The sequence below is a fragment of the Centropristis striata genome, chromosome 17 (genome assembly GCF_030273125.1).
Source record: "Centropristis striata isolate RG_2023a ecotype Rhode Island chromosome 17, C.striata_1.0, whole genome shotgun sequence".
Classification (NCBI taxonomy): Eukaryota; Metazoa; Chordata; class Actinopteri; order Perciformes; family Serranidae; genus Centropristis; species Centropristis striata.
Window position 1 is genome coordinate 8832899 of NC_081533.1, and position 24910 is coordinate 8857808.

The 24910-nt window shown below is 36.5% G+C and overlaps 1 protein-coding gene across 1 annotated transcript; it reads right to left on the reverse strand.

Annotated features, from left to right (window-relative positions):
- Positions 1–1531: 1531 nt before the first annotated feature.
- Positions 1532–19690, reverse strand: LOC131989396 (ephrin type-A receptor 3-like). The gene is made up of 6 exons (XM_059354606.1): positions 19525–19690; positions 13623–13684; positions 11805–12417; positions 9217–9372; positions 5252–5584; positions 1532–1809 (listed from the first exon to the last, which is right to left on the reverse strand). The coding sequence occupies exons 1-6, from the start codon at positions 19616–19618 to the stop codon at positions 1613–1615; spliced, it is 1455 nt and encodes a 484-aa protein (XP_059210589.1). The 5' UTR covers positions 19619–19690; the 3' UTR covers positions 1532–1612.
- Positions 19691–24910: the final 5220 nt, after the last annotated feature.

Consider the following 24910-nt stretch of genomic DNA (forward strand, 5'->3'; position numbering starts at 1 on the left):
ACAGAAAGCCCACCAGCCACAGCTTCTGCACTGTTCCACCAGCTGCTGGTATTAGGCAAGCTTCCTCCTGTGAGCCTCCTCCATGTGTTCTGTTTCCCACCTTGTTCAGGCTCCTTGTTGAATGAGTCCCACCATCTTGCTGACGTGTACTGCATTTTATTTTTTTTATTTTATGTTGTTACTATTTATTATTACATGTTATATATTATATACTGTACTATTATCATTATTATTATTATTATTATTATTATATACTGTCTAGTCACTATAGCATTGTTGCCATCATATCATCAGTATAATTACCTTCACCTTGCCAACCTACCAACTGATCTTTTTTTTTTACTTTTTTAGTGTCCTTGTTCTATTCTGTGTTTTTTTCTACTGTTGTTTTTATTTATTCTACCTCAGTATTTTATGATGAATGAAGTAATCTATCTATCTATCTATCTATCTATCTATCTATCTATCTATCTATCTATCTATCTAGAAATTTTTTGCAATTTCTTTGTGGTTTTTTGTGTGTTTGTATGTGTTTTTTTGTAATTTACTGTTTTAGTGTTTTTTTGTGTTCAAAATGTTGATCCAGTAAGTCAAAAGGGTTAAGTAATGTGAATGCTTAGACTTCTACGGATTAATATGTTTTACTTTGTATGGACTTTATAAGTCTCTACATAGCGGTGAACGGAACCATGGAAACAGCAAATAGCCACCTTCTCCAGACCTTTGACGTGACTGGTGGCTCCTTTTGGATGATTGGATGAGGATTGGTAGATTGTAATGTCAATCATTACTCTTCTATCCAAAAGGAGCCACCAGTCACGTCAAAGGTCTGGAGAAGCATAAAGCATTAAGATCATAACTCATATACAACAACTTCCTTACTTACTACTAATAAGCAATAATTCTGAGGTTATTGAGGGAAAACTCTTAGTTAATGTCTTACTGGTTGTATATTTTGGCCATGCAGAATAAGGCATTGAAAACTACTTAATAATGACTAATTAAGAGCCAATGTGTTACTTATTTGCACGCTAATAAGCAACTAATTAATGTTGAATATGTGTTCCCTAATCTAAAATGTTACCTCTTTTTTTTATAAACTCCAAAATCTACCAAAGCCCTAAATGTGAAACTCTTGTCTCTTCCAGTAAAACATTGTTTTCTCCACCTTCCATTATTGCTGCTGTGTTCAGCCCATAGTTGTCAGAGCTCCCCCTTGTGTACAGTGACAGTTATTGCAGTAACAAACTATGTCAGGTGTCTGGTTCACACACAGTGGAGGATGCATGAACCGCAGGGGGCAGAAAAGTCATTGCAACAATATAGTTTACATATGGACATTTTCAATACTTAGAAATGACGTAACTTGATGGTAGACAGCAAAATTACCTTCAAGACTGAAGAACATTGTGATGCAAATTTCATTGAAAAGACAACAGCCAAGCTCTATTAGCTGTTACCATGGTCACACACTAAAGTGCTGAAGGCAAATTCTGTGACCACCATCCAGATACAGTATGCTCTTGGTTGATTATTGTTCCATCCAAACATGCTGAAAGTCCTAACATTAAAGTGTTATCTGAGGCAAGAGAAACAGAAGTGGAAGGTCCCTTTACCTGAGTTTACTGTAGTTGCTGCGCAGGACACACACAACAATGGGGATGATAGCTATGAGCACCAGGACGCCAAATAAAATACCAACTGTCAGCCATATGGAGAAGCGTGTCTTGTGCTGAGGAGCTGGCACTCCTTCAGGCTCTGAGATGTTTAAGCTCGGCACCACAGTGATCACCACAGGTGGAATTTTCCCTGGAAGAAAACATAAAACAAAATTCACCTATGTAATATTGCAAAAATCCAACATATCCTGCCCCAAAAGGATGCAGAAGAACGAGTTCATGCTTTTGATACTCTAACGTTAGATTGTTCCAAAAAATCCCTTAAAACCCTTCAGTTGGTCCAGAATGCTGCAGCTCGTGTACTGACAGGAACCAAACAAGTTTCTCCTGTTCTAGCGTCGCTGCACTGGCTCCCTGTAAAATCCAGAATTGAGTTTAAAACTCACAAATCCCTTAATGGTCAGACATCAACATACTCTAAACCAGCTATTCTCAACCTTGGGGTCCCGACCCCAATTGGGGTCGCGAGATGATTTCTGGGGGTCGCCAAATCATTTTGGAAGTCAGCTCTGTCTCCACTGTGTTAATGTGTTTCAGTCTTTTTGGTCGTTTAATGTCTTTTTTTGTTCATTTTGTGTATTTTTTTTGGTCATTTTGTGTCTTATCTGGTAATTTAATTTTATTCAATTTGATTTCATTTCATTTTTGCTTAATTTTATGTAATTTTTTGGTCATTTTGTGTCTTTTTTGATCATTTTGTGTCATTTTGTGGTCAATTTGATTCTTCCCAAAGTATCAGGTTGTTACTTTCCAAGGAGTCTCTAGCTTGAAGCTGACTGTTACACACTCAGGAGGTCAGAATGGACCTTTAAACTTATAGCAAAGGACTTAGATTAAAAGTAACAATAAAAGATAAAGTGAGTGGGGGTCGCGGACAACGTGCATGTGAAATTGGGGGTCGCGACTCAAAAAGGTTGAGAACTACTGCCCTAAACGAACTCATAGTACCATATTACCCTCCTACAGTGATTAGAGTCGATTGGGAGCCAGAGCCTTCAGTTATCAAGCTCCTCTCCTGTGGAATCATCTCCCAGCCTCAGTACGGGAGGCAGACACTCTCTCTTTATTTAAGAGTAAATTTAAAACTTTCCTCTTTGACAAAGCCTATGGTTAGGGCTGGCTGAGCCTTTCCTCTGTCTCTCTCCCTGAGGTTTCTTCTTCTTTTTCCCCTGTTAAAAGGTTTTTTTAAGTTTTGTTTAGTTTTTCCTTGTCTACTGCAAGTGTCTAAGGACTGAATTGAATTGAAATTAATTGAATTGACACAGTCACTACATTTGACATTTACTTGAAAAGGCACTTTCTGATTTAATATATACCCAATGGAGCTTTAACCCTTTGATGCACAACATGGGTCTAAAGTGACCCGATACGTTTTTCTGTTCTATATCTTTGCAATAAATTATTTTCATCATTCAGTATTCCTGGTTTTCCTCAATTAGTTTGTTTTGGTCATCATACATCCTAATTTTATGTTTTCCTTCATTCATTTTTTAATCAAATCCCTTTTTGTGTCACTACTCTTCTAATGCACAAAATGGGTCAAAAATGACCCATATCCATTTTTTAGTTAAGTAGCTTGTTAAGCTAACTACTTGGCTAACTTCTCGGCTAAGTAGTTAGCTTAGCAAGCTACTTAGCCAAGTAGTGTATGTAATGTAATAATACAAAAACTTTTTTTCTTCATAAAGTATGAGAGGCAAAATGTAAATAATGATCTGTTGTTATTAAAAACAAGATAAAATAAGTTGATATCAAAAGACAGCACAGAAACATGGGAAATGAATGCGGGTCATTTTTTACCCTTGTTGTGCATTAGAAGTGGGGTCAATATGTTGTGCTTCAAAAGGTTAAAGCAATCCCAGCGCTTAAATGCCCACAAAGTGGCACTTACAGGACAGTATGTTATAATAGTGTAACAGTGGCACAAATATAGTAGGATCGTCAGCAAACTGAAGTATTATCAATCCCAGCAACACTATCTAAAGTTAGCTAACATTAACCATGACAAGACACTGGGCATACACATAGACTGTATAAAACAGGGATGGGCTACTTAAATGCTGGAGGGGGCCACAATGTTTCATGTTCACCACCACAGGGCCACATGTAGGACCGTGCACTTAACCAGATATGATGAAACTGCCATTTTAAATATGTTTACAGTGCAGTAACTTAACATATTCATGCTCAAATGCATGTATAACAGTATAAATAGGAATACAAAAGGTTTGAAGCAAATAGAAAATAACCACTTACTGTTATTAAATTTTTTCCAGTGCAAGAACAGCAGACCAACATGAATTGCAAGAAGTAATTTTGTGCATTTTTACACTGCACTTTTAAGATTTCATGCTCAAATGCATGTAGTTGTACTGAGGGCTACTTCAAGTGAGGGTGCGGGCCGTATGCAGCCCCCTGGTATAAAACAAGTGAACACTGGTTTATGGACGATCATTTTAAGGCCTCGAATTTGGCATTTTGGCCATCACCATCTCAGTTTATTATGGTCAAAGTGTGTGAGTGTCTATTAGTACAACCAAATGCTGAAAAAGACATTTTCAGGCAGCAAAATTTTAAAATGAACTTATCTGAACTGAAAACACACTACTTTATCATCCATTTGAATCTAAACAGGAACATAGATTATAAAACGAAAATCAGTAATAAGTTATAATGACAATGTTTACTGAGGTAATTAAAATAAGAATTTTTCTAATAGACTTCTATATAATTTGACTACTCTTTGAAAACAATTGCTCCTGCTGGCCATTTGAAAGAATGCAGGTTTAACCCTCTGGAGTCCATCTATTTATTGAAAATACACTGAGCATACTTTATTTACAGTGATAACTTTATTTATATATCATATGTAGACGAGCTGAGAAAGCCAGTTGAAAGTGCAACCATAGGGGCTTTCACACAGTGTGCCATTTATGTTTCTGGACCATTTTTAAAATGTGAATTCTCTTCGTACTAAACTACTATTTTTAATTTACATGCAAATAGACATGTTTTTGTGTGTATAAATAGTGAAAAAAAGTGTTACATTTCCATAGAAACCTATGTCCTTTGTTTGTATTTTGGGTTCCTGGCAGCTTTATATTTGTAATTTAAAACAAATGTAAAATCTGACTGATAGCCAAATTTGTGTCGAAAAAAATAGGGGCCATGGATGTGATGTAAGGACGGACTGAAAGATGCTAAACAGAGACTGAAATTAATGCATAGGAAGCTGACAAATTTGAACCAAAACCTCCTGGATTTCAGAGGTTTAAGGCACTTTTGCATTGCCTCAGACCCTGAGGTTGCCTCTTGGTTCTGTAGCAACAAAACCTCTGAACTAAGCAAGAGTCTGTTTTACTGTTTATGACTTCTGTTTTCTTTGTAAGAGGAAGAATGTGATATGCTGTCTTACACCTACTTTAAATAGGCAAGCTAACTCTTCACACTGCCTAATAAGTAAGGAACTGAAACCAGAATAGAACGCTGAGAACCATCGCATGATAATTTCCCATTACAGTGGGTGTGATTGCTCACTTTTTCCATCCTGTCTGATGTGTTGACATACGTACATCTATGCATGGTAAAAGTGGCAGTGGATGAAGGTGGCGCCCCCCACAGGTTGGAGATATCATTCCGGGCTTGCACTGAGAATCTGTAGTCGTGCTGTGGATTGAGTTGTGTAATGCTGACCGATGTGTTGGTCAGCACTGTTGAATTTGACAGAAAAACCACATCTTCCCCACAGGCTTCCCACTGATTGCCAGCATCCGCTTTCTTCTGACACTTGATGCAATATGTTACTTCCTGTCTGCCCCCCCAATCATGAGGAGGATCCCACGTCATGATGAGCAATGAGTCATTATGGTGATGGGCTGTTAGATTCACAGGGGCAGAGGGCGGCTCTGTGGAGGACAGCACAGGGAAATAATACATGCTTAGACTTTACAAAATATGTGCAATTAAAGTCATGTTACATGAAGGTATACTTGAGGTCCCAAAACGGTCCCTCTCATTCAAGTGTCATAAAAATGTGATCCATAAATATAAATACCTTTAAGCAGCCTCATGCCTAACATAGATATACATTTTTATATATTTTTTTAATTTTATTTTGTATGTTTTAATGCCCTTTTTTCATAAGAACCCCTGATTTTCTCAAGGGCAAAAACACAAAATATGCATTTTTTTTTTTTCTTTAAAAGGTGCAAAGTGGAATATTTGGGGTGAGGTTATTACAGCCTTGACTAGGCCAATAATTGATAACTCCTTCATATCAATCCCAACACACCAAGTAAAGACAGTTTTATGGTGTTCAGCTTTTTCATTGCCATGCATTTTACAAGGTAAGAGAAGCAGGCCTCCATTGAAACTGTATGTGATTTATCTCTGCTGCCCCCGATGGTTTGAGGGGGTCATCAGACCTAAAACCTATTTTCCATGTATTTTGAAGGGAGAGGCTTAGATTTATTAGGTATTCATGGGAAAAGCATTATATTATGTCAGGAATACAGTGTATCAAAAATATGTGTTTATAATAGGAGTAAATGGGATCCACAACGGGCCTTAAGGGTCAAAGTGTGAGTGTTTTGCGTATCTCCTATTCTATACACCATTTTGTTTTTGTTTTTAAAATTATAATAAAAAACAAACCCTAATTTATCTTGTCTTAAAACAAGATAAATTAAAGCTGCAAGCAGCGATGAACTGGCCCGAGCAGAGTGCACTGCAAATAATTTGTTTCTTACCAAGATAAAAAAAACTTTAGATTTAGAAGTGTTAGATAATTTATCTTGTTTTAAGAGTTAATTTCTTATTTTAAGTGTTCAACATGCTTATTTCTAGATTTAATCATCTTAATTTAAGAAATCTTGTCAAGTGAAATTATCCGTCCATGCAGCAAGATGATTTCCCTCAGATTTAGTGTTTTTATCTTGTTTTTAGACACACCTTTTTTGCAGTGCATTTCTTGATATATTGTAATAAAATTAAATTAAACTGAGAACTCAGACGTCTCCTGCTCAATCATTCCCCATCAAACGATCGGCGAAGAGAAATAGGTGAGGATTTTGTGTTGGAGTCAGATAATTTAATTTTAAAGGTTTCCTCAATGCATTTCTCAACAGTATACAGGTACAGTAGAGGGTAGACTATAAGTGTCATTAAAGGTGCTGTCATTCAGAATATTAATATAGCAGCCAAAAACTATTTCTTCTGTAAAGACAGAGTGGTGTAATGGTGTTGTGACCAGAGAGTGAAGTCACACTAACCCTAACCCTCCATGTGTTGTAAATCTGAGCTTCTCTGTTCTCTGCACTTTACAACATCAGAAAAATCAGACCTTATCTAACTCAACACGCCACTCAACTCTTGACACAGGCTGTTGTCGTCTCAAAACTTGACTACTGTAACTCCCTCCTGACAGGCCTGCCAGCCTGCTCAGTAAAACCGCTTCAGATGATCCAGAACGCGGTGGTGCTCCTGGTCTACAACCAGCCAAAAAGGTCACATGTCACACCGCTGCTCATTGAGCTCCACTCAAATCCATTCAAATCTCTAATGCTGCCTACAAAGTTGTCTCCGGTACTGCTCCTACCTACCTGAACTCCCTGATTCAGACATATGCTACCTCACCACCGTTGCGCTCTTCCAATGAACGGCGCCTGGCTCTGCCCCCCGTTGGTCCAAGGCAGTCCAGACTCTTTGCACTTCTTGTTCCCCGCTGGTGGAACACACTACCAGTTCCTACCAGAGCAGGGGCGTCCCTCTCTACCTTTAAAAAACTCCTGAAGACCCAGCTCTTCAGAGAGCATCTTCTCTCCTAGACCACACGATAATTCTACTTCTCAAAGAATTGTCACTAGCACTAATAGCTCTTATTGCACTATACCTTGATTGTTTGCTTTTACTCTTCCTGTAAGTCGCTTTGGATAAAAGCGTCTGCTAAATGACTAAATGTAAATGTAAATGTTATACATTGTGGTAGTTGGCACGAATGTGCACATGACTGATGTAGAGCTATCCAGTGCATTAAAACTAATGCCATGGGATCCTGACTGAGTGTCTATAGATTTTACGGTGGAAAACTGCTGAACTATGACAGTAAAAGACCATAAAATGATAAATTCAGTTTTACTAACAATGAAACACGGTAAATGTCAGCCAAATCTGTATTTTTCACTTTAAAAAAAAACAAAAAAACATTACTCCACTGTAAAATACTGTAAAACACCGTGTTGGTAGCAAAAATATACTTTAATAATTTTCCAGCCGTCATTTTTGCATTTCTTTTTTGTAAAAATATTTTTTCTCACTGTTAAATGTACTAAACACCATATCTTTAACAAAAATATACTGTAATATTTAATGGTAAAATCTTTAGTTTATGCAGCATTTATAAAGTATTTTCTTGTCAATTATATGGCAAAACAGTGTTTCTTTTGATGGAAAAACTTTTTATTTTTTATGGGAAAATATGGAATAAAATGGCAATCTTAAACAGGAAATCAACAGTGCTAATATAATTTTATTGTAATATTACAAAAAGTTGCACCGTATTTATTACGGTAAAGTTCTGGCAACCACAGCTGCCGTTTTTTTACCGTAAAAACAATTTTTTTTTTTACAGTGTATGTGACAAGTTGGGAATGACAACAAGAGCCATGTGGAGGCAATCCAGGCTCAAACTGCAGAAATGGATGTAATACAAGTGACAAGTGGCGCCCATTATTGTCTTTTGTGATACCACCAATGGGAGGCAAGGTTATCATAGTTTTGGATTTTTCATTAGTTTTATGTGTTTATGAGTTTGCTAGTTTTAATTAGTTTTTTTTTTTTTGGAAAATGCTTAGTTTTAGTTTAGTTTTTATTAGTTTTAGTGTTAGTTTTAGTTTTTTGTATTGGGGTATTTGTTGGGTGCCAGATTCAGTAAGGTCACAATAAATGTTTCCTTCATTTCCTTTGTCTGATCCATCTCAGCCCCAATAAGTTTATTAAGTCATAAAACCAGATAAATGAAAAAGATTTCATATCAACCAAAAAGATCTACGTATGAAAAAAGTTGACAAAGACAAAAACAAAGAACATTTTCACTATAATTTTAGTTAGTTTTAGTTAGTTTTGTAACCACACAATACAGTTTCAGTTAGTTATCGTTTTTTTTTTTTTTTTAACTCTCGTTTTTTTATTAAAACTGTCATTTTATTTTTATTTCAGTTAACGTAAATGTTTTTTCAATTCTAGTTTTCCTTATTTTGTTAGTTTTCGTTAACTATAATAACCTTGATGGGAGGCTCCAAAATTGACAATAATTCACAAATTCACATGGTGGCTTTTGTCTAATCCAATCATCGACTGTATAAAATATGGAAAATACAGGTTTCTGAAGAGTCAGACCTGTAGCCATCTTGGCAGTGCCTGACTTCTAACTAATCCAAAATATATGGTGGAGGTTGCTGCTTGAATCCAATATATGAGGATCATACCTGTTTTGTTTGTTGTTTTGTTTTTCAAAAAACCCCACCCAAGTGTTTCTTACTGGTGCAGCCGAGGTGGTCTGGGTCACTTGGCAGGCGGCGGAAACCCTTTAGACAGTCGCAGCTCTCTGATCCCTCTGCATGGGTCCGGGTATTTGGTGGACACAGCTGGCATGCCGCAGTCTCATTGGCTGGTTTGTAGAAGCCCATCCTACAGGCTGGTGAAACAAATGATGATTATTTGTTTTGTTTTCTGCTGTTCACCCACTTACCTTTCATCTAGTCATAATCAGGCAGACTGATAGTCTTCATATCATTTATTTTTTTATCTGATAATGCCATAAGGCGTGTTTCCACTAGGGGGAAAAGTGACCACCGGGAAAGACTCAGGTCACGCCCTCTCAAATGCCCGTTCACTCTGCGTGTCTCCACTACAAGTTAGCCCCCAGAGGGATTTAGAGACTCCGGAGGTGATGTATGGTTTTCGACCGTCACGAAATCGCTTAGGGACAGTTTCAACCGTGACTTCACATACGCGACGGATTAAACACGGGAGACTCAACTGTGGCTGCTGTCGCCAACTGTGCACATCGTCAGCAGCTGATCATAAACAAAGCAGCATGGCTAATTATGCACAGAGTCTCCGCTGATCATAAACATAGTGATCGTAAATTAACCAGCATCACTAACTGTGCACAGAGTGTCCAGTGGTTGTTGTAAACAAACAGAGATCGCAAAGTGAACACCTCCTGCAGCAGCAACACATACACACTGTACTGCTACAGAGCTAACCTAAGGGGTTAACATCCCCTCCGGCTCTGCAGCTGGGAGAGACTGCTGCAGGAGGAATGTGCTGCTCCGACTCGTTCTTACTCTTCTTAATGAGCTGCCGGCCCCTGGCAGTCCACCACAAAAATTTGTCTCCAGTCATTTTCTTGAAAAATAGTCGCTAAGGGGGTCTGAAAAGTCGCCAAATATAGCAACAAAGCTGCTTAGTTGGCAATATTGCTTCGCCAGCTTTTACAAATGAACAAACGACATATGAGGTTGTACAGTTTGGAGAAAGTCACGGTTCAAAAGGTAAAATAATCCTCAAGTCCAGCTCTAAGAATAGCCAAATTGTTAGCATGTAATTGGGTCCATAAGACACCACCATTTAAAAAAAAGATGAGATTGATTTCTGTTGAGCAATGCACAGAAAAAGGAAGTTGATTATGATGAAGAGGATGTGAAAGACATCTACTGAGGCTATTAAAAATTATTTTTGCCTGTGAAATGTTTGAGTCAGCACATGACTTCTTACTTGTTTGGCTGCCAGCTGTGGCAGAAGCACTGGACAAAAATAAAATGCTGTTGTGATGGCATCTGTGGCAGATCATAATTATTTTTGCACACTGTGCAAACGTTCCAGGACAAGTCATTTCTCAGTGTCATTTTGTTATTACAATGTGTAATAACAAACCTGTACAACCTATAATTTATTCATTTTTATTCAGTGTTAAATCATCAGAACTAATCATGAGTTAAGTTAACTTAATGTCCAATGGAATATTTACTTAACTTATCAAATGCATTTAGAAATATTGTTCATATTCTATTTGCATATACTTCCCAGCATGCAATGCATTAAGGATACATTTTCCTGGGCTAAAGCTGTTATTAAGGATTGAAAATGTCACACAATTCTATTTAAAATTAAAAAATAAATAAATAAATACCCACAATAATTTCTAGTGGTTACAGAATGTATGTAAAGAGTTACTTTAACATTGTTTGATGATGTAATTTGATGTATTTTGGAACTAAATAAACATGCCAGTGAGTATGGAAGATGATGAGTGCCACTGTCACATTACAATATTTTGTAGTTGTAATTAATCCCAGAATTTGTTTTTTAAAAAGTGAGAAATTAAAGCTAATATTATATACGACAAATCTCGACCCTAAATTCTGAGTTTGAATTCTGAATTTCTGATTTGAATATTTCTTCAATAAAGCAGAAGATGTGCTAATGTGCTATATATGTGCATATGAATCCATATATATATTAATTAAATGGCATGCCATTCAGGAAATGAATATATATATATATATATATATATATATATATATATATATTTATATATATAGAGAGAGAGAGAGCGAGAGAGAGAGAGAGAGAGAGAGAGAGAGAGAGAGAGAGATTCAAAACCTGAGAATACCTATATATTGAAACTTGAAAATAGATAAATAATTTCTCACTTTTTAAAAAACAAATTCTGGGATTAATTACAACTCAGATATATTGTAATGTGGCAGTGGCACTTATCATCTTCCATATTCACTGGCATGTTTATTTAGTTACAATATACATCAAATTACATCATCAGAGCAATGTTAAAGTAACATAGACCTGCATGCTGTACACACTAGAAATTATTGTGGCTATTCATTTATTTATTTTTCAATCGTGTGACGTTTTAATCCTTAATGACAGCTTTAGCCCAGGAGAATTTAACCTGAATGCATTGCATGCTGGGAAGTTTATGCAAATGATAATTTCCTGAACGGCTTGCCATAATATTTATATATAATATATGTGGCTTGCCAGTATATATTATTATGGCAAGCCACACACAAATATGAAGTACTTGAAAAATCATCTCCTTACCTTGACAGGTGTCCTCCATGACCACCTGATGTCCAGGTTCACAGGTACACCCCCCCTGCAGCGGACCCCACACTCCATCCTCTTGACACTCTCTAACAGGTGGTAAAACCTCCACAGCCCCCTTCACACAGGAACCCATTTGGAGATCGGACAGGGCCCCTGTCCCATTAAACAAGGCCAGGTGATCCACAATGTCAGGGCACCTCCTGTAGTAAATCCTGATGGAAGCTATCAGCGCACATGATCCTGAGTAGGAGAAGGCCAGCTGGAAGCCTCTGCGGCTGACAGAGCCCAGACTCAGAGCCAGGCTGCGGTTCAGGTGGCTCCATATTTGGTTATGAGGGACTGTGACAGGGAATGGCTCCGACATTGGAAGGTCAAGGGCATTCCTATTTTGAAATCTTAGGATTCGTGTGTCTGTGTCAAGAATGTGAACTTGTAGCGGGCTGAGCTGACCAGATGTCTCTTCTTCTTGGGCAACTGAAATATCCATCAGAAGATAATGGGCGTCTTTACGCTCCATCCACTGGCTTAGAATAGTTCTTTTTATCTTTTTTCCACAAGCTTGGAGCACAGGAACTTTAGTCTGTGTGCCCAGTTTAATTTCAGTCCACTGGGATGGAGGAAAGGAAAGATACAGGAGAACATCAGTGTACTTAGAAGATATCAGTGGAATAACAATAGATGATAATAAATAATAAGGTTTAAGTAATTTGATGAAATATGAATTTAACTCACGTTCAAATTTCATATTGACATACTTACAAGTACACTAAAACAAAAAATGGGATACGTATACAGAAACAGAAAAACTTCCCCCTGTTCTGTAGGAAACGGATCATTCAGGCTGTCTTTTTTATCAGTTCTGGATTATGCTGATGTTATCTATAGACATGCTTCTGCCTCCACTCTCACCTCACTGGACTCTTTATCACTCTGCACTCCCATTCATCACTGCATCCTATACAACAAGGTGGGATGGGCACCTTTATCTATCAGACGAGACATCCACTGGTTCCTCTTCATTTATAAAGTCTTGATAGGTGACATGCCATCATACCTCAGCACTTTGTTAAACTGGTCACATAGTAATTATCCAACACGCTGTAGTGATTAATGCTCAATGTTCCCCGGACTAATACTGAATTTGGAAAAACTACTTTCAGTATTTCTGCTGCATCTACCTGGAATATCTTACAACATTCACTCAAACTCAACACAATTATAACTATGGGCCAGTTTAAAACGATGATAACCCATTGACTGTCTGCTGCTGTCTGGGGCCTAGTAAGGTTGTCTCCATAGCAACCGCTATGTTCTTGTTTTTGTCATTCCAGTGAGCTGAGACGAGGACTGATTAGGTACTGGACAAAGGCGCACTCCCTGTCCTGTCCACCTCTGTCATATTGTATGTGTGTTCTAAGTATACGTTCGGACGGGTTGATGGCTAATTTCGTTGTACTAGTACTTGTTACTCTGTGCAATGACAATAAAGGCTTCTGATTCTGATAACCAATAACTCTGCCTTTCACTCCAACTGTTTTTCATGTTTTTCATGTGTTTTCTGTGTGGATGAAAATGAAATGAAACTGAATATAAGCCAGTCATGTCATCAATTGATTATTTATTTTGACATAAAAAAAACTGTCAAAGCAGTTTCCATACCATGATTTAAATGGGTTTAAAATATAATTTAATTTAGCCAGATTTTTAATTTAACATGACAGTGTTTACATGTCAAAGACATCTATGTGGGACATGAAACTAGCGTGCTAACCAGCTAGCCCCAGCACGTCCTCTCCTGTAACACCAACTTACTTCCTTGAGCGGGTTAGAAGTCCATCCCAGTAGGGTCTGTTTATCCGAATGGAAAATCTCCACTAAACAGAGAAAAGAGATAAAGTCAGCTCTATTATTCTGTTGAATCATACTGGACTTTGTATAAAAACCTTTTCCAAACTGCATTACAACATACTCACTAACCACACTTTGCATCACACTATATCCTCTTGATTCAGTATAAAAATTATCCAGTCCCCCAAGTGTTTTCAGTGTTTATCAGGGTGGTGTCCAACTTTGCTTCCTCTTTCTAAATATAAAACTCAGCAGATTTTGTCTGTTCCAACAAAACGGGAATCTTATGAGGCTATTTCAGTAAAAGGAGAGTGTCTTTAGGTCACATAGAGCATTTCTTAGAAATGAGTTAAGGCTATCCATATCAGTTAAGACACAGAGATGACTGAAAAAAAAAACTATGTTGAAAAAAATCCATTTTTACCTGTTTTAAACATTTTTATGGTGAAGTTTTAGAATATATATTGTTAAAAAATGAAAATAAGGTTGTAAGGTATAGCTTGCATGTACAGCATTTGATTTAAAGTCTATCTTTCTCTTTTAAAATTGTATGATTAACTGATGGATGTGTGTAACAGTGTGTCACTTGGAGTTTGGCCCCGTAGGTTGTTTCTACAAGCAGTTAATTGCGACTAATATTTACATTTTTTCAGGTCAATTGAAATATAAAGAGCAACAAAATCAGTGTAAACAGGAGATTGTTGCGGATGGATTGGTTAAACAATCCAAGGACTCAGATGGTACTTGAACCTAATTAGGTAACTAACATAACTACATTACATACACAAGCATGTCACATTCTACATCACCTGATTTATATATAGTCATTTATACAGAACATACCATTGTTTCGTTACGTAACAAATGTACTAATTTGACCCGAAACCATGGTTTCTTCGTAATGATTCGCAATGATTCAAATTATACAATAGAAATTCAAATTATGTGATTCAAATTCAGATTTTTAATGTAATTATTCAAGTTAAGCAATTCAAATTCAAATATAAATTATTCAAATTCAAGTTTCTAGTGGCACATATTTCAGCCCATAGATAGATAGAACGTCGAGCGCCACTTAACCAAATTAGCCTTCATGGCAACTTTTCATGGGATTTTCCACTTGGCAGCAGTCTACGAGAAGAGAAGGTAAAGGAGCATAAGACAGCTCTTACAAGACAACAGTCTCTGTCTATTAAACCAACGAAGACGGCCAACGCAGCAAAAGAAGATTTGTTTAAAGTGGCACACATCCTAACGAAGCATAAAAAGCCATTCACTGATGGTGGAGTTGTAAAAGAGGCAATGACAGCAGTGGCTGAGACATTATTCAGGGTTCATAACAGGCGGCAACCTCCGGGTCTGAGCAAGGAGGCAAACCAGGAAGTGCCTTAAGCTGCATTCTACCGACAATTCCAGCAGGGGACGCTCAGTTTGGCTGCATAAAATTTCTGCCCATTAATTTCAATGGAAAATGAGAAAACTTCTCACTTGATTTATTACCTCAGAAATTTTTTTTGGACAACACTACAGTATTTCTCAATCGCTAATAAAAAAATGCTAATAGTTCAAATAATGGCCCCATTTAGAAGAAAAGAGAATAGAAAGAATCGTATGATTTGACAGGTCACTAACAAGGCGAGTCGTCATCAGGAGAGAAGCAGAACAATGCGTATCCATGGCGATGTGTCAATGAATGAAGTTATATATAACGTTATATAGATATAAAAAAGAATGTTTACCGGTTTGGTGTCATACCTTTGACCCTTTCACTGTATTTTCACTTAATGACAGTTTATTTGAACGTTTTGTTCATTAAATGTCTTGTTCAGCGTTTGGTTGGACTAACAGACACTCCAAGGAGTCGCTGTTCAGTTTTCTGAGGTCAGTAACATACATCTTGTTTTTGTTTTATTTCCTAGCCAGGGTTAGGGTTAGAGAGGCGTGTAGTCAGTGATCAGATCCCTGTCGCTTGTCCACAGTCCAAGTATGGTCTGCTCCCCGTATTGGAAACAAGATGGCGACAAGCGAAACACTGAACTCGATGCAGCATGGCTAATTATGCACAGTCTTCGCTGATCATAAACATAGTGATCGTGAATTAACCGGCATCGCTAACTGTGCACAGAGCGTCCGGTGCTTGTTGTAAACAAACAGAGATCGCTAAGTGAACACCTCCTGCAGCAGCAGCACATACACACTGTACTGCTACAGAGCTAACTGTTAGCCTGTTAGCAATTTGCAGACTGGACACTAAGGGGTTAACATCTCCTCCGGCTCTGTGACTGCAGCTTGGAGAGACTGCTGCAATGTCCCATGTTGCAATGCAACATGGGACTTTTCCAGAACTTTGAAATCATGACGGAAGACGACTATAGCGGAGGAGCTCAGAAGTAAGTGACAGAAGCAATCTGATGAAAACAGCGCCGATCATTTTATTGCTGATCCAGACTTTGAACCCTCGGAACCAATCGACCGGCATTTATGGATGAGGAATATGTTTTTAGACGACATATTTTCACCGAAGAACAGACAGATTTGTGGCCATCTGGAGATAATAATAATATTATTAATAATATATTAATATTAATAATACTAATAGGCTAATTGTTTGTGATGATGATATAAGAAATCATGACTGTTTATGTCTTATATTACTTTATGCGTCGTTGAGTACCCTGAAAAGTGCAATATATAATCTTCCAATGGTCATATCATGTTTGCATCTTGCTCATGGGCATGTATTAGTATTATGCATAGGATTTTTTATTCAGTCAAATGTAACATTTGCTGAGTTTGTTGATTTTTTAAAAAACTTTATTGAAGGTTTGGACAAATAAACTGAACTTCGTATGAAAGCCACGGGTATAAGCTCTCAAATACTTTTTGACTTTCATTTTTATCTGCTAAGAGGCTGAAAAATCTATTATTTAGTAGGTGTTGAATTTCCAGAAAAACTTCAGGTTTTAGGGGGTCATTTGAAAATCGCCCATAGGTTTTCCAGGCATTTTTTTCCAGGTGCTTTAGGCCTTAATGGGTTAAGGCAATACTTTTTACATTTTTAAATATACTTTAGATTTCTTCGATTGTACTGTTTACTGCAGCTGTGAATCAATAAAAATATATTAAAAAAAATAAAATATATATATACTTTAGATTTTTACACAATACCATTTTACACAATAGTTTTACACAAACATTTTTTTTAATACTTTTGCATTCTCTTGAAATTCTTTTAGGTTTTTCTCATGACAGTTTAACCTGAGAATCAGTTTTGCATCCACTCTACCGTGGGGGCTGATAGAGAAGTACCATGGTTTTAAACACGATGTTCGCTGGAGGTGAACCAGAGATAAGTACATTTGCTTCAGTACTATATTTGAAGGAAATATTGTATTTTTAGCTCCACTTCATGCATCTCTCACCCATCAAGTGGTTACATTGCAGATTAAACTTTTACATGCGATTGGTTTACAGATCATGATGCAGTGGTATAGGGTAAATCACAAAAAAAGAAAAAGTTTTAATTTATTTTTTACATTTAACCCATAGGAAACCATGGTGACACGCGTGTAACAAACACTTTTAATGTTCTTTAATCTCCCATATTCAGCTTTGTGCTTGACATTAACTCATTAAATCCCTTATCAAGACTGTGTGACTGTGACAAGAAGTGACTTCTCCAAAATGTGGCCGTGACTGGAAACAGAAATGTGAAAAAGTAGCTCATTTCAAAAAGCTTTTTTTTTTTTGTTACGAGGCTAAGTTTAAACCCATTTAACAATTCTAATCCGTTAATGTCCTGCATTGCATTTAATGTGTTTTGACCATATTTCCTGAACAAATTAATATAAAACAAATAACAAAAATATAGCTGTGACGTATACGTCACATTGGGCTTTTAACCTAAAAATTGAAAACCTGATGTGACGTATTTGTCACAATAACAAAAATGTTAGTAGGCCACTCAATTATTCACTGTTAAATTATTTTAAATTAATATATGCTTTGCTTTTTCAATTAAAAGTACATTTGACCAAATATAAACAAAAAATAATCCTATCCTATCCTGTCACAATTTTGATACATGTTGTGGAGATGCAAAGAAAAAGGCAAATTTATGTTTCTGTAAGCAGAAAAGGTGTCGAGTTTATTTATTTAAAAAAAAGAAATATCAAAAACATAAATTCCATAAATGTAACGTATATGTCACATCACAGATCTTTGAGATTTAGGGGTAGTATTTTTTTTTTTTTTTTAAATAAAACATCATAAATGTGTTCTATGTGGTCCACTTGATCCCCCATAATTTTCCTTCAAGGATAAATAGGTCTGGGTTCTTATGGGTTAATATCACATTTTAAATACATTTGAAGACATAACTTTTACTTGTAATATTACATTTAACGTTGTGTTATTGGTACTTAGAAGATCTGAATTCCCCTCTGCATTATCCAACAAAAAAAGTAACATTATATTAAAAATATATTAAATATAATATTTGAGAAAGACTGCAGCGGTGTGGAATTTAATTATGAAGAATTTCCTAATACAGGGTGGGACAGTTAGTGAGTATTCCCTTTACTGAGTGCAGAGAGACAACACACAACACTGTAAAAAAAGAAAACAAACACACAAAAAAAAAAACCTGTTGTTTTTACGTTAAAAAAGCGGCAGCTGTGGTTGCCAGAACTTTACCGTAATAAATACTGTGCAACTTTTTCTAATATTACGGTAAAAAGATATTGGCACTGTTGATTTTACGTTTAAGATTGCCATTTTATTCCATTTTATGAACTTTTTTTGTCAGAGATGTGGTGTTTAGTACATTTAACAGTGAGAAATAGTATTTTTTATTAAAGATAAATGCAAAAATTACAGCGATGCTTGTATAAATATTACATTAAATACATATTAGTGTATTTTACAGAGGAGTAATATATTTTTCAAAGAACAAAACTGTAAAAAAAATTCTGTTTTGGCTGTTTTGTACTGTGTTTCAGTGTTACTGAAACTGAATTAACTCGCTTATCATTTTACAGTCTTTTACTGTCATGGTTTAGAAGTTTTTCACCATAAAATCTACACTGCAAAAAAAAGAACTGTTGTTTTTACGGTAAAAAAACAGCAGCTGTGGTTGCCAGAACTTTACCGTAATAAATATGGTGCAACTTTTTGTAATATCACGGTAAAATGATATTAGCACTGTTGATTTCACGTTTAAGATTTTATTCCATATTTAACATAAAAAATAAAAAGTTTTTCCATCAAAAGAAACGCTGTTCTGCCATATAATTGATAAGAAAATACTTTATAAATGCTGCATAAATTAATGATTTTACCATTAAATATTACAGTATATTTTTGTTAGAGATATGGTGTTTACTACATTTAACAGTGAGAAAAAGTATTGTTTACAAAAAAGAAATGCAAAAATGATGGCTTGTATATATATTACAGTATATTTCTGCTACAAACACAGTGCCAGTGTAATTTATAGTGGAGTAATGTATTTAAAATGAGAAAAAAAATGTAAAAAAAAAAATACTGTTTTGGCTGATATATATATTTACAGTGTTTTATTGTTACTGAAACTGAATTAACCCATTTATCATTTTACGGTCTTTTACTGTCATGGTTTAGCAGTTTTATCACCGTGAAATCTACAGACATTTTTTACAGTGTACAGACATTTTATACAGGGAATAGTAGGTCTACTTTTTATCACTTCCAGTGGGAAAAACAACAATTGTCTTTTACAAGAACACTTCCTCAAAATCCGCTGGAATGAGTCTCAGAGTTTAAATATAAGTTATTACATCGGATAAGTATATTCAACTTTTAAATATTAACTGTATCTGTCACTCACCCTCTTCTGCCTTATAGTGTACGTCACAGCTGGCTTCCCTAGTCCAGATCCAGGAGAGGATTATAGTAGAGCAGACACACCACAGTATGGCCATGTTTCCTGCTTGTTAGAGGTGTCTTTTATAATCCACTGCTGCCAGTTGTCATTGTGCTCCTCAGTAAAATGACTGATGTCTATGTTTACTTATCTACTTATGAATTAGCTCAGAGGAATGTCGTAATTAAACTTCTGTAATGAGCCTTCCTCCTCTGAAAGACACGCCTCCCCCTTTGGACTCTGTCAGTTCCTGTATTTATCAGCTTCTGCTGCTACTGCTGCTTTCAAAAATACAATCAAACATATATTGTGTACTCTGTGACACAAATACAGCAGTACTATAAGAACAAAACACACAACTAAACATAGTACAAAGCAATATAAAATATAAAAAGTGATATAAAAACCCTGAGCCTTTTAGGTCTCAAAAAGCACAATTTCAACAATGTCTCTCAGTTTTTCCATATTCACTCAGTCTACTCACTGTTACATTTTTTTTAAACCTATATTTTGGAACTGAACAACAATGTAGTATTTTAATGGGGGGGGGGAAATGGATTTAATGATTTCTCTGCAATTTTCCCACTTTGCAAAGATTGGACCCTTTGCCCTTCCAAAAAAAAAAAAAAAAATACCAAAAGTGACAACAGAAATTCCAAAATAACAGTATTACTATAGTAGTATTTCTTATAGTGGAAAAAAAGTTGTACTATATGTGTTTATATAGTTTTTTGGACACTGTAGGAAAGTGTAGGAAGTGTTTATCACTGTAGTGTTTCCTGTCATATTTTTTTTTAATGGTTTTTCAGGCACTTTAGGAAACTATGGACATGGATGATTGTGAATGAAAAAAAAATAAACTTTAACATCGTGGCTCTAACTCTTCTGACTAGAGCTTTGCTTGTGTTGTATGAACTCTCAGATGTATATTGCTTTGGATAAAAGCATCAGCTAAATTAAACTGTAACACTACTGTACTGCCCTGAAAAGTCTAACTACAGTAACTAGCAAAGGGTAAAACTGATAAAAAAAACTGCTCTAACTGGCCAGCCAATTGTGTTATATGTAGATAAGTGATATGACACTTATTTCTACATATACTAATGATGTTATTTTTATGTGCAAAAATCATGATTTATTTAACCGTTTGACCCCAAAATTGTAGTTACTGCACTCTGGTTTTGCATTTCTATTAGAACCGTTTACATCAATGCAAAACCAGAGTGCAGTAACAACAATGTTGTTGTCTTCTTTCAGCTTTTATATTTTGTTTTCAGTGAATAAACATTTTCATATTGATTTTGTTATGAGTGTATTATAAAGTGTTAACCAACTCCATTCAAAGATTTGTGTATTTTAGACTTAATATTGTAAAGTAATGTTATATTTTAGTCTTAATATAATTTTATCTCACTTTTTTTTTTTTACTTAATCACTATCTAGATAATAATTTCCCTATCAAATAAACTTAGAATTTCTAATATTCAACTTACTGCAGTCTGCTTTGGTTTCAAGTTGGATTTTGTAGTTACTGCAATTTTTATATCATTATTTCTCTGAAATAAAGCAAAATTGAAATCTAAAACTTTGTCACAAGATAAAACAGACATCAAGGAGTTCATTATTAGTTTTAACTCAATTTTGATACTTGTTACTGCTGTAACAATTCAGGCCGACACAGCGAACTAAAGTTACCTCTAAACAAAAATGAGGGAGCGACTGTTCAGTTATAAAAGTAGACAGGCTAGAGGTTTTTGATAGCAACAAAAATGTTTTATTTATAAATAAGGGCGATCCCAAAATTACGGCACAAAAGAACAGAAAATGCCTCAATCTAGGCTGAAGAGTCACAGTTCACGTTTAAGAGAAATATAATCCCCAACGAAAAAAAGGTAATCCACAAGTGAAAAAAATAGAAAAAGGTAATCCACCAAAAAATATATAATCCACAAAAGGAAAGAAGGCAGCACTCCAACCAGGGAAAAATTTCAATCCAGTCTCAATAAGACAGACAAAAAGAAGGGAGAGGGCCTTTACTCCCCAAAGGGAAAAGGCTTTCAGACACTTTCAGCCCCGCAGCTAGCAACTATGTGTCCACAGGCAGTAAGTTGATGACGGTCTCAACTAATCCAAATGGGCTTTTTAGCCAATGTGTTGAGTCTGTCTCTGAGTTCTTTCTGTCTTCCTCTGTCTTCTCACTGAGTTCTCCTTCTGTGTTCACACTGATTTCTCCCCCTGTTCTGCTCACCTAGCCTTGCCTTTGTTAATTTCCAATCACCCCTCCCCCGCAGCACACCTGAGCTCACTCTCCTGCAGCAGCAGGTCACCTGACTCTGCAGGCAGCAGGCTCACACACACAGACGCACAGGATTCACTAAATTAATTGGGTGGCGATGTCACACTGCTGTTTGGCTTTGTAGGACAGAATAGTTAAACTCTATAGTAACCATATAGTGTTTTCTTTGTTATTTTGGAACGCACATAGAAAATGACTCTAGTAATACTACTAGTACTACTTTAGAGTTGGCAGTGACATTAAACCTAAGTCCAGTCTACAAAAAGGAGCAGAGCCGCCTCTTTTTCTTCTTGAAGCTCAGATCTCTGGACATGTGTAGTAAGATGCTGCAGATGTTTTATCAGTCTGTGGTGGTAGTGTGTTGTTTTATGCTGCAGTCTGCTGGGGAGGCAGCATCACACACAGAGATGAAGGCGGTTGGACGGACTAGTGTCATAACCCGGCTCCTGGGCTATGACAAATACGGCATAGGACACAAAAGATGTCTAAAAAATAATGAATTTATTAAATGAACTTAAATAACTGAGGTTATCAGTACAAATGTGAAGTGTGTAAGTCAGTAACATCAGTAATGTAAATGTGGATGTGTGAGCAATATGAAGTGTAAATGTTGTAAAGTGAAAACAAAGCAGAAACCAAACAAAGAGAATGTGCTGCTGCTGCTGGCGGGGATGCAGCCGAGAGAGCGAGAGCAGCGATGACACTGGGATTTTATCCCTTTAGGAGCGCCTGAACCAGGTGCTCCAAATCCACACTCTACTGATGGTACCTTCAAGGATACATAGGAAAAACAATAACTGGTCAACCACATCAACACTAGACAGGCGCTGTCACACTGGTCTAAAGAGCTGGTTCTGTGGTTGGAGCCAGGTTGGACACACTGGAGGAGGTGGGGGAGAGATGACCTGTCAACATGTTCCAGGCCTGAAATACCCAGATCATCTGCTACACAAAACCTTTATGGACCAAAAAAACAGCAGTGGACGGCTCCTCTCTCTCTGTTGCAGGACGGAGAGATACAAAAGATCCTTCTCTCCTACAGCAATCAGGCTGTAGGAGAGATCAGGCTGTCTCATTCGAGACTCTACCAGACTAACTGAATTTACCCTCGGGGATAAATAAAGTAATTTTGTAGATTAACCCTTTATCGGGCGAAGAACTATATTTGGTAACTTCAGTGGATATCAAAATGGGGTCCCCATGTCTCTCAGTTTGGTCGTAGAACCACATGGACTTGTACGAGGAGAACTTGACAATGGCGGCATATTAAGGCCAAGTATGAAAAAAATAATAATACAAACCGGGGGGGGTAACAAATTAACTAGATTAAAGTGCCAAATCTACAAGAAAAAAATGTGCAGATTTAGAGATTTAAAGTTGCAAATCTGCTCAAAAAAGTTGCAGGTTTACGAGACAAAAGTGGGGGGAAAAAACACGTTTTTATCGCAGAGTCACCACTTTAAATCTGCACATTTTTTCTCGTAGATTTGACACCTTAATCTCGTAAACTTTTTTTTCTAAATATTACGCTCCTCTCCCGGGTCCGTATGTATTTTTACACATTCTGGCCGTATGTAATATCCTCCAATATTCTCTAGGGTTGAACTCTGGAATGTGCAAGTATTTCAATGAGTGCCCTATTAAGGGTTAATTGAATTTGAATTATGACACACAAAATTCAGATTTGGGACGAAAAAAGGATAAATCCATACAGTGTCAACATAAAGGGCTTGGATGAACCTGTAGGCATTGCCTACAAATTAAAAGTCATATTAGATGTGATTCATACAAAATGAAGACAAGCAGGTTTTCCAAACCCTTGACCAGTTTGCCTGATGTAGAAGCGATCGTCATTATAAAGAATCTCCTACTACACAGCGAGCCAGACTGTGGACTAGACAACTTCAGCAATGTTGTGTGCAGTGTCAGACCCAAAGTGGTATTAAATCACTGCTTTCTTGTTTTGTCTGTATGACTTTTCATATTGTGATTTCAACTCCAATATGCCCATGGATGCACCACTAGCATCAGGCCTCTAGCTAGCTCATTTAAGCTACTATTCCCCACCTACTAGGTCAACCATAGACTGTACATAAATAATGGACGTCACCCATTGGTTTGCCAACAAAACGTTCAAAAAAACTTTCATTAAGTGAAAATACAATGAAAGGGTCAAAGTTATGAGACAAAACCATTAAATGTCCTTTTTTATATCTATATAACATTATATATAACTTTATTGATACGTTGCCGTGGATACGCATTGCTCTGTTTCTCTCCTGATGACGGCTCTCCTTGTTAGTGACCTGTCAATCAAAGTTAGCCACGCCCCAAATCATATGATTATTTATCTTCTATTTTTTTCTAAATGGAATCATTGTTAGAACTATTAACATCAGATTGTCTTGAAGAAGATTTTTTACTAGAGATCGAGACCATAGTGTTGTTCTAAAAAAATTCGGAGGTAATAATTCAAGTCCTTTAGACTTTTTCCAGCCCAAAAGGCTTGTCTGTCCAGTATTGGGCAAGACTTTCTCACTTCTTCTTTTCTCCAGAAATGTTGATGCATTGGAATTTTTGTTCTTGTCATCTACTTTTAAAGAGTATTAGTCACCCTTAATTAAACTAAAAAGACTGATACTTTGTAATACCTAATATATGTATTGATAGAAATATAAAAGTATTTGGTTATGTGATAATGTGCACTGTATTCACCTAAACATCAATGTACTTTTAGTTTCTGTTTCAATATGAGACTTTTTGTTTCCAGTGTAAAAGGAAGCTTGCTGGGCGTTGCAAGACGTTTTCCGTTTTTTCTGTGCTGTTGATGTTTTCTAGTGTCAGGCCAGGGTCAAGGCAGGACTGGCAGGACTGCAAGAGCAGGTGAACTTAAAGTCACAGAGATAATCCTCACAGAGTGAAAACAAAGGGCTATAAAACTCCTGAATCTGAGCTGAGAAACTAACAAAGAAAAGTCACTACAAAGGAGGAATGGCACTGAAAGCCTATCTACACTAATAAACTAATCTAGTAAATCCTAAACTAAGAAACAGG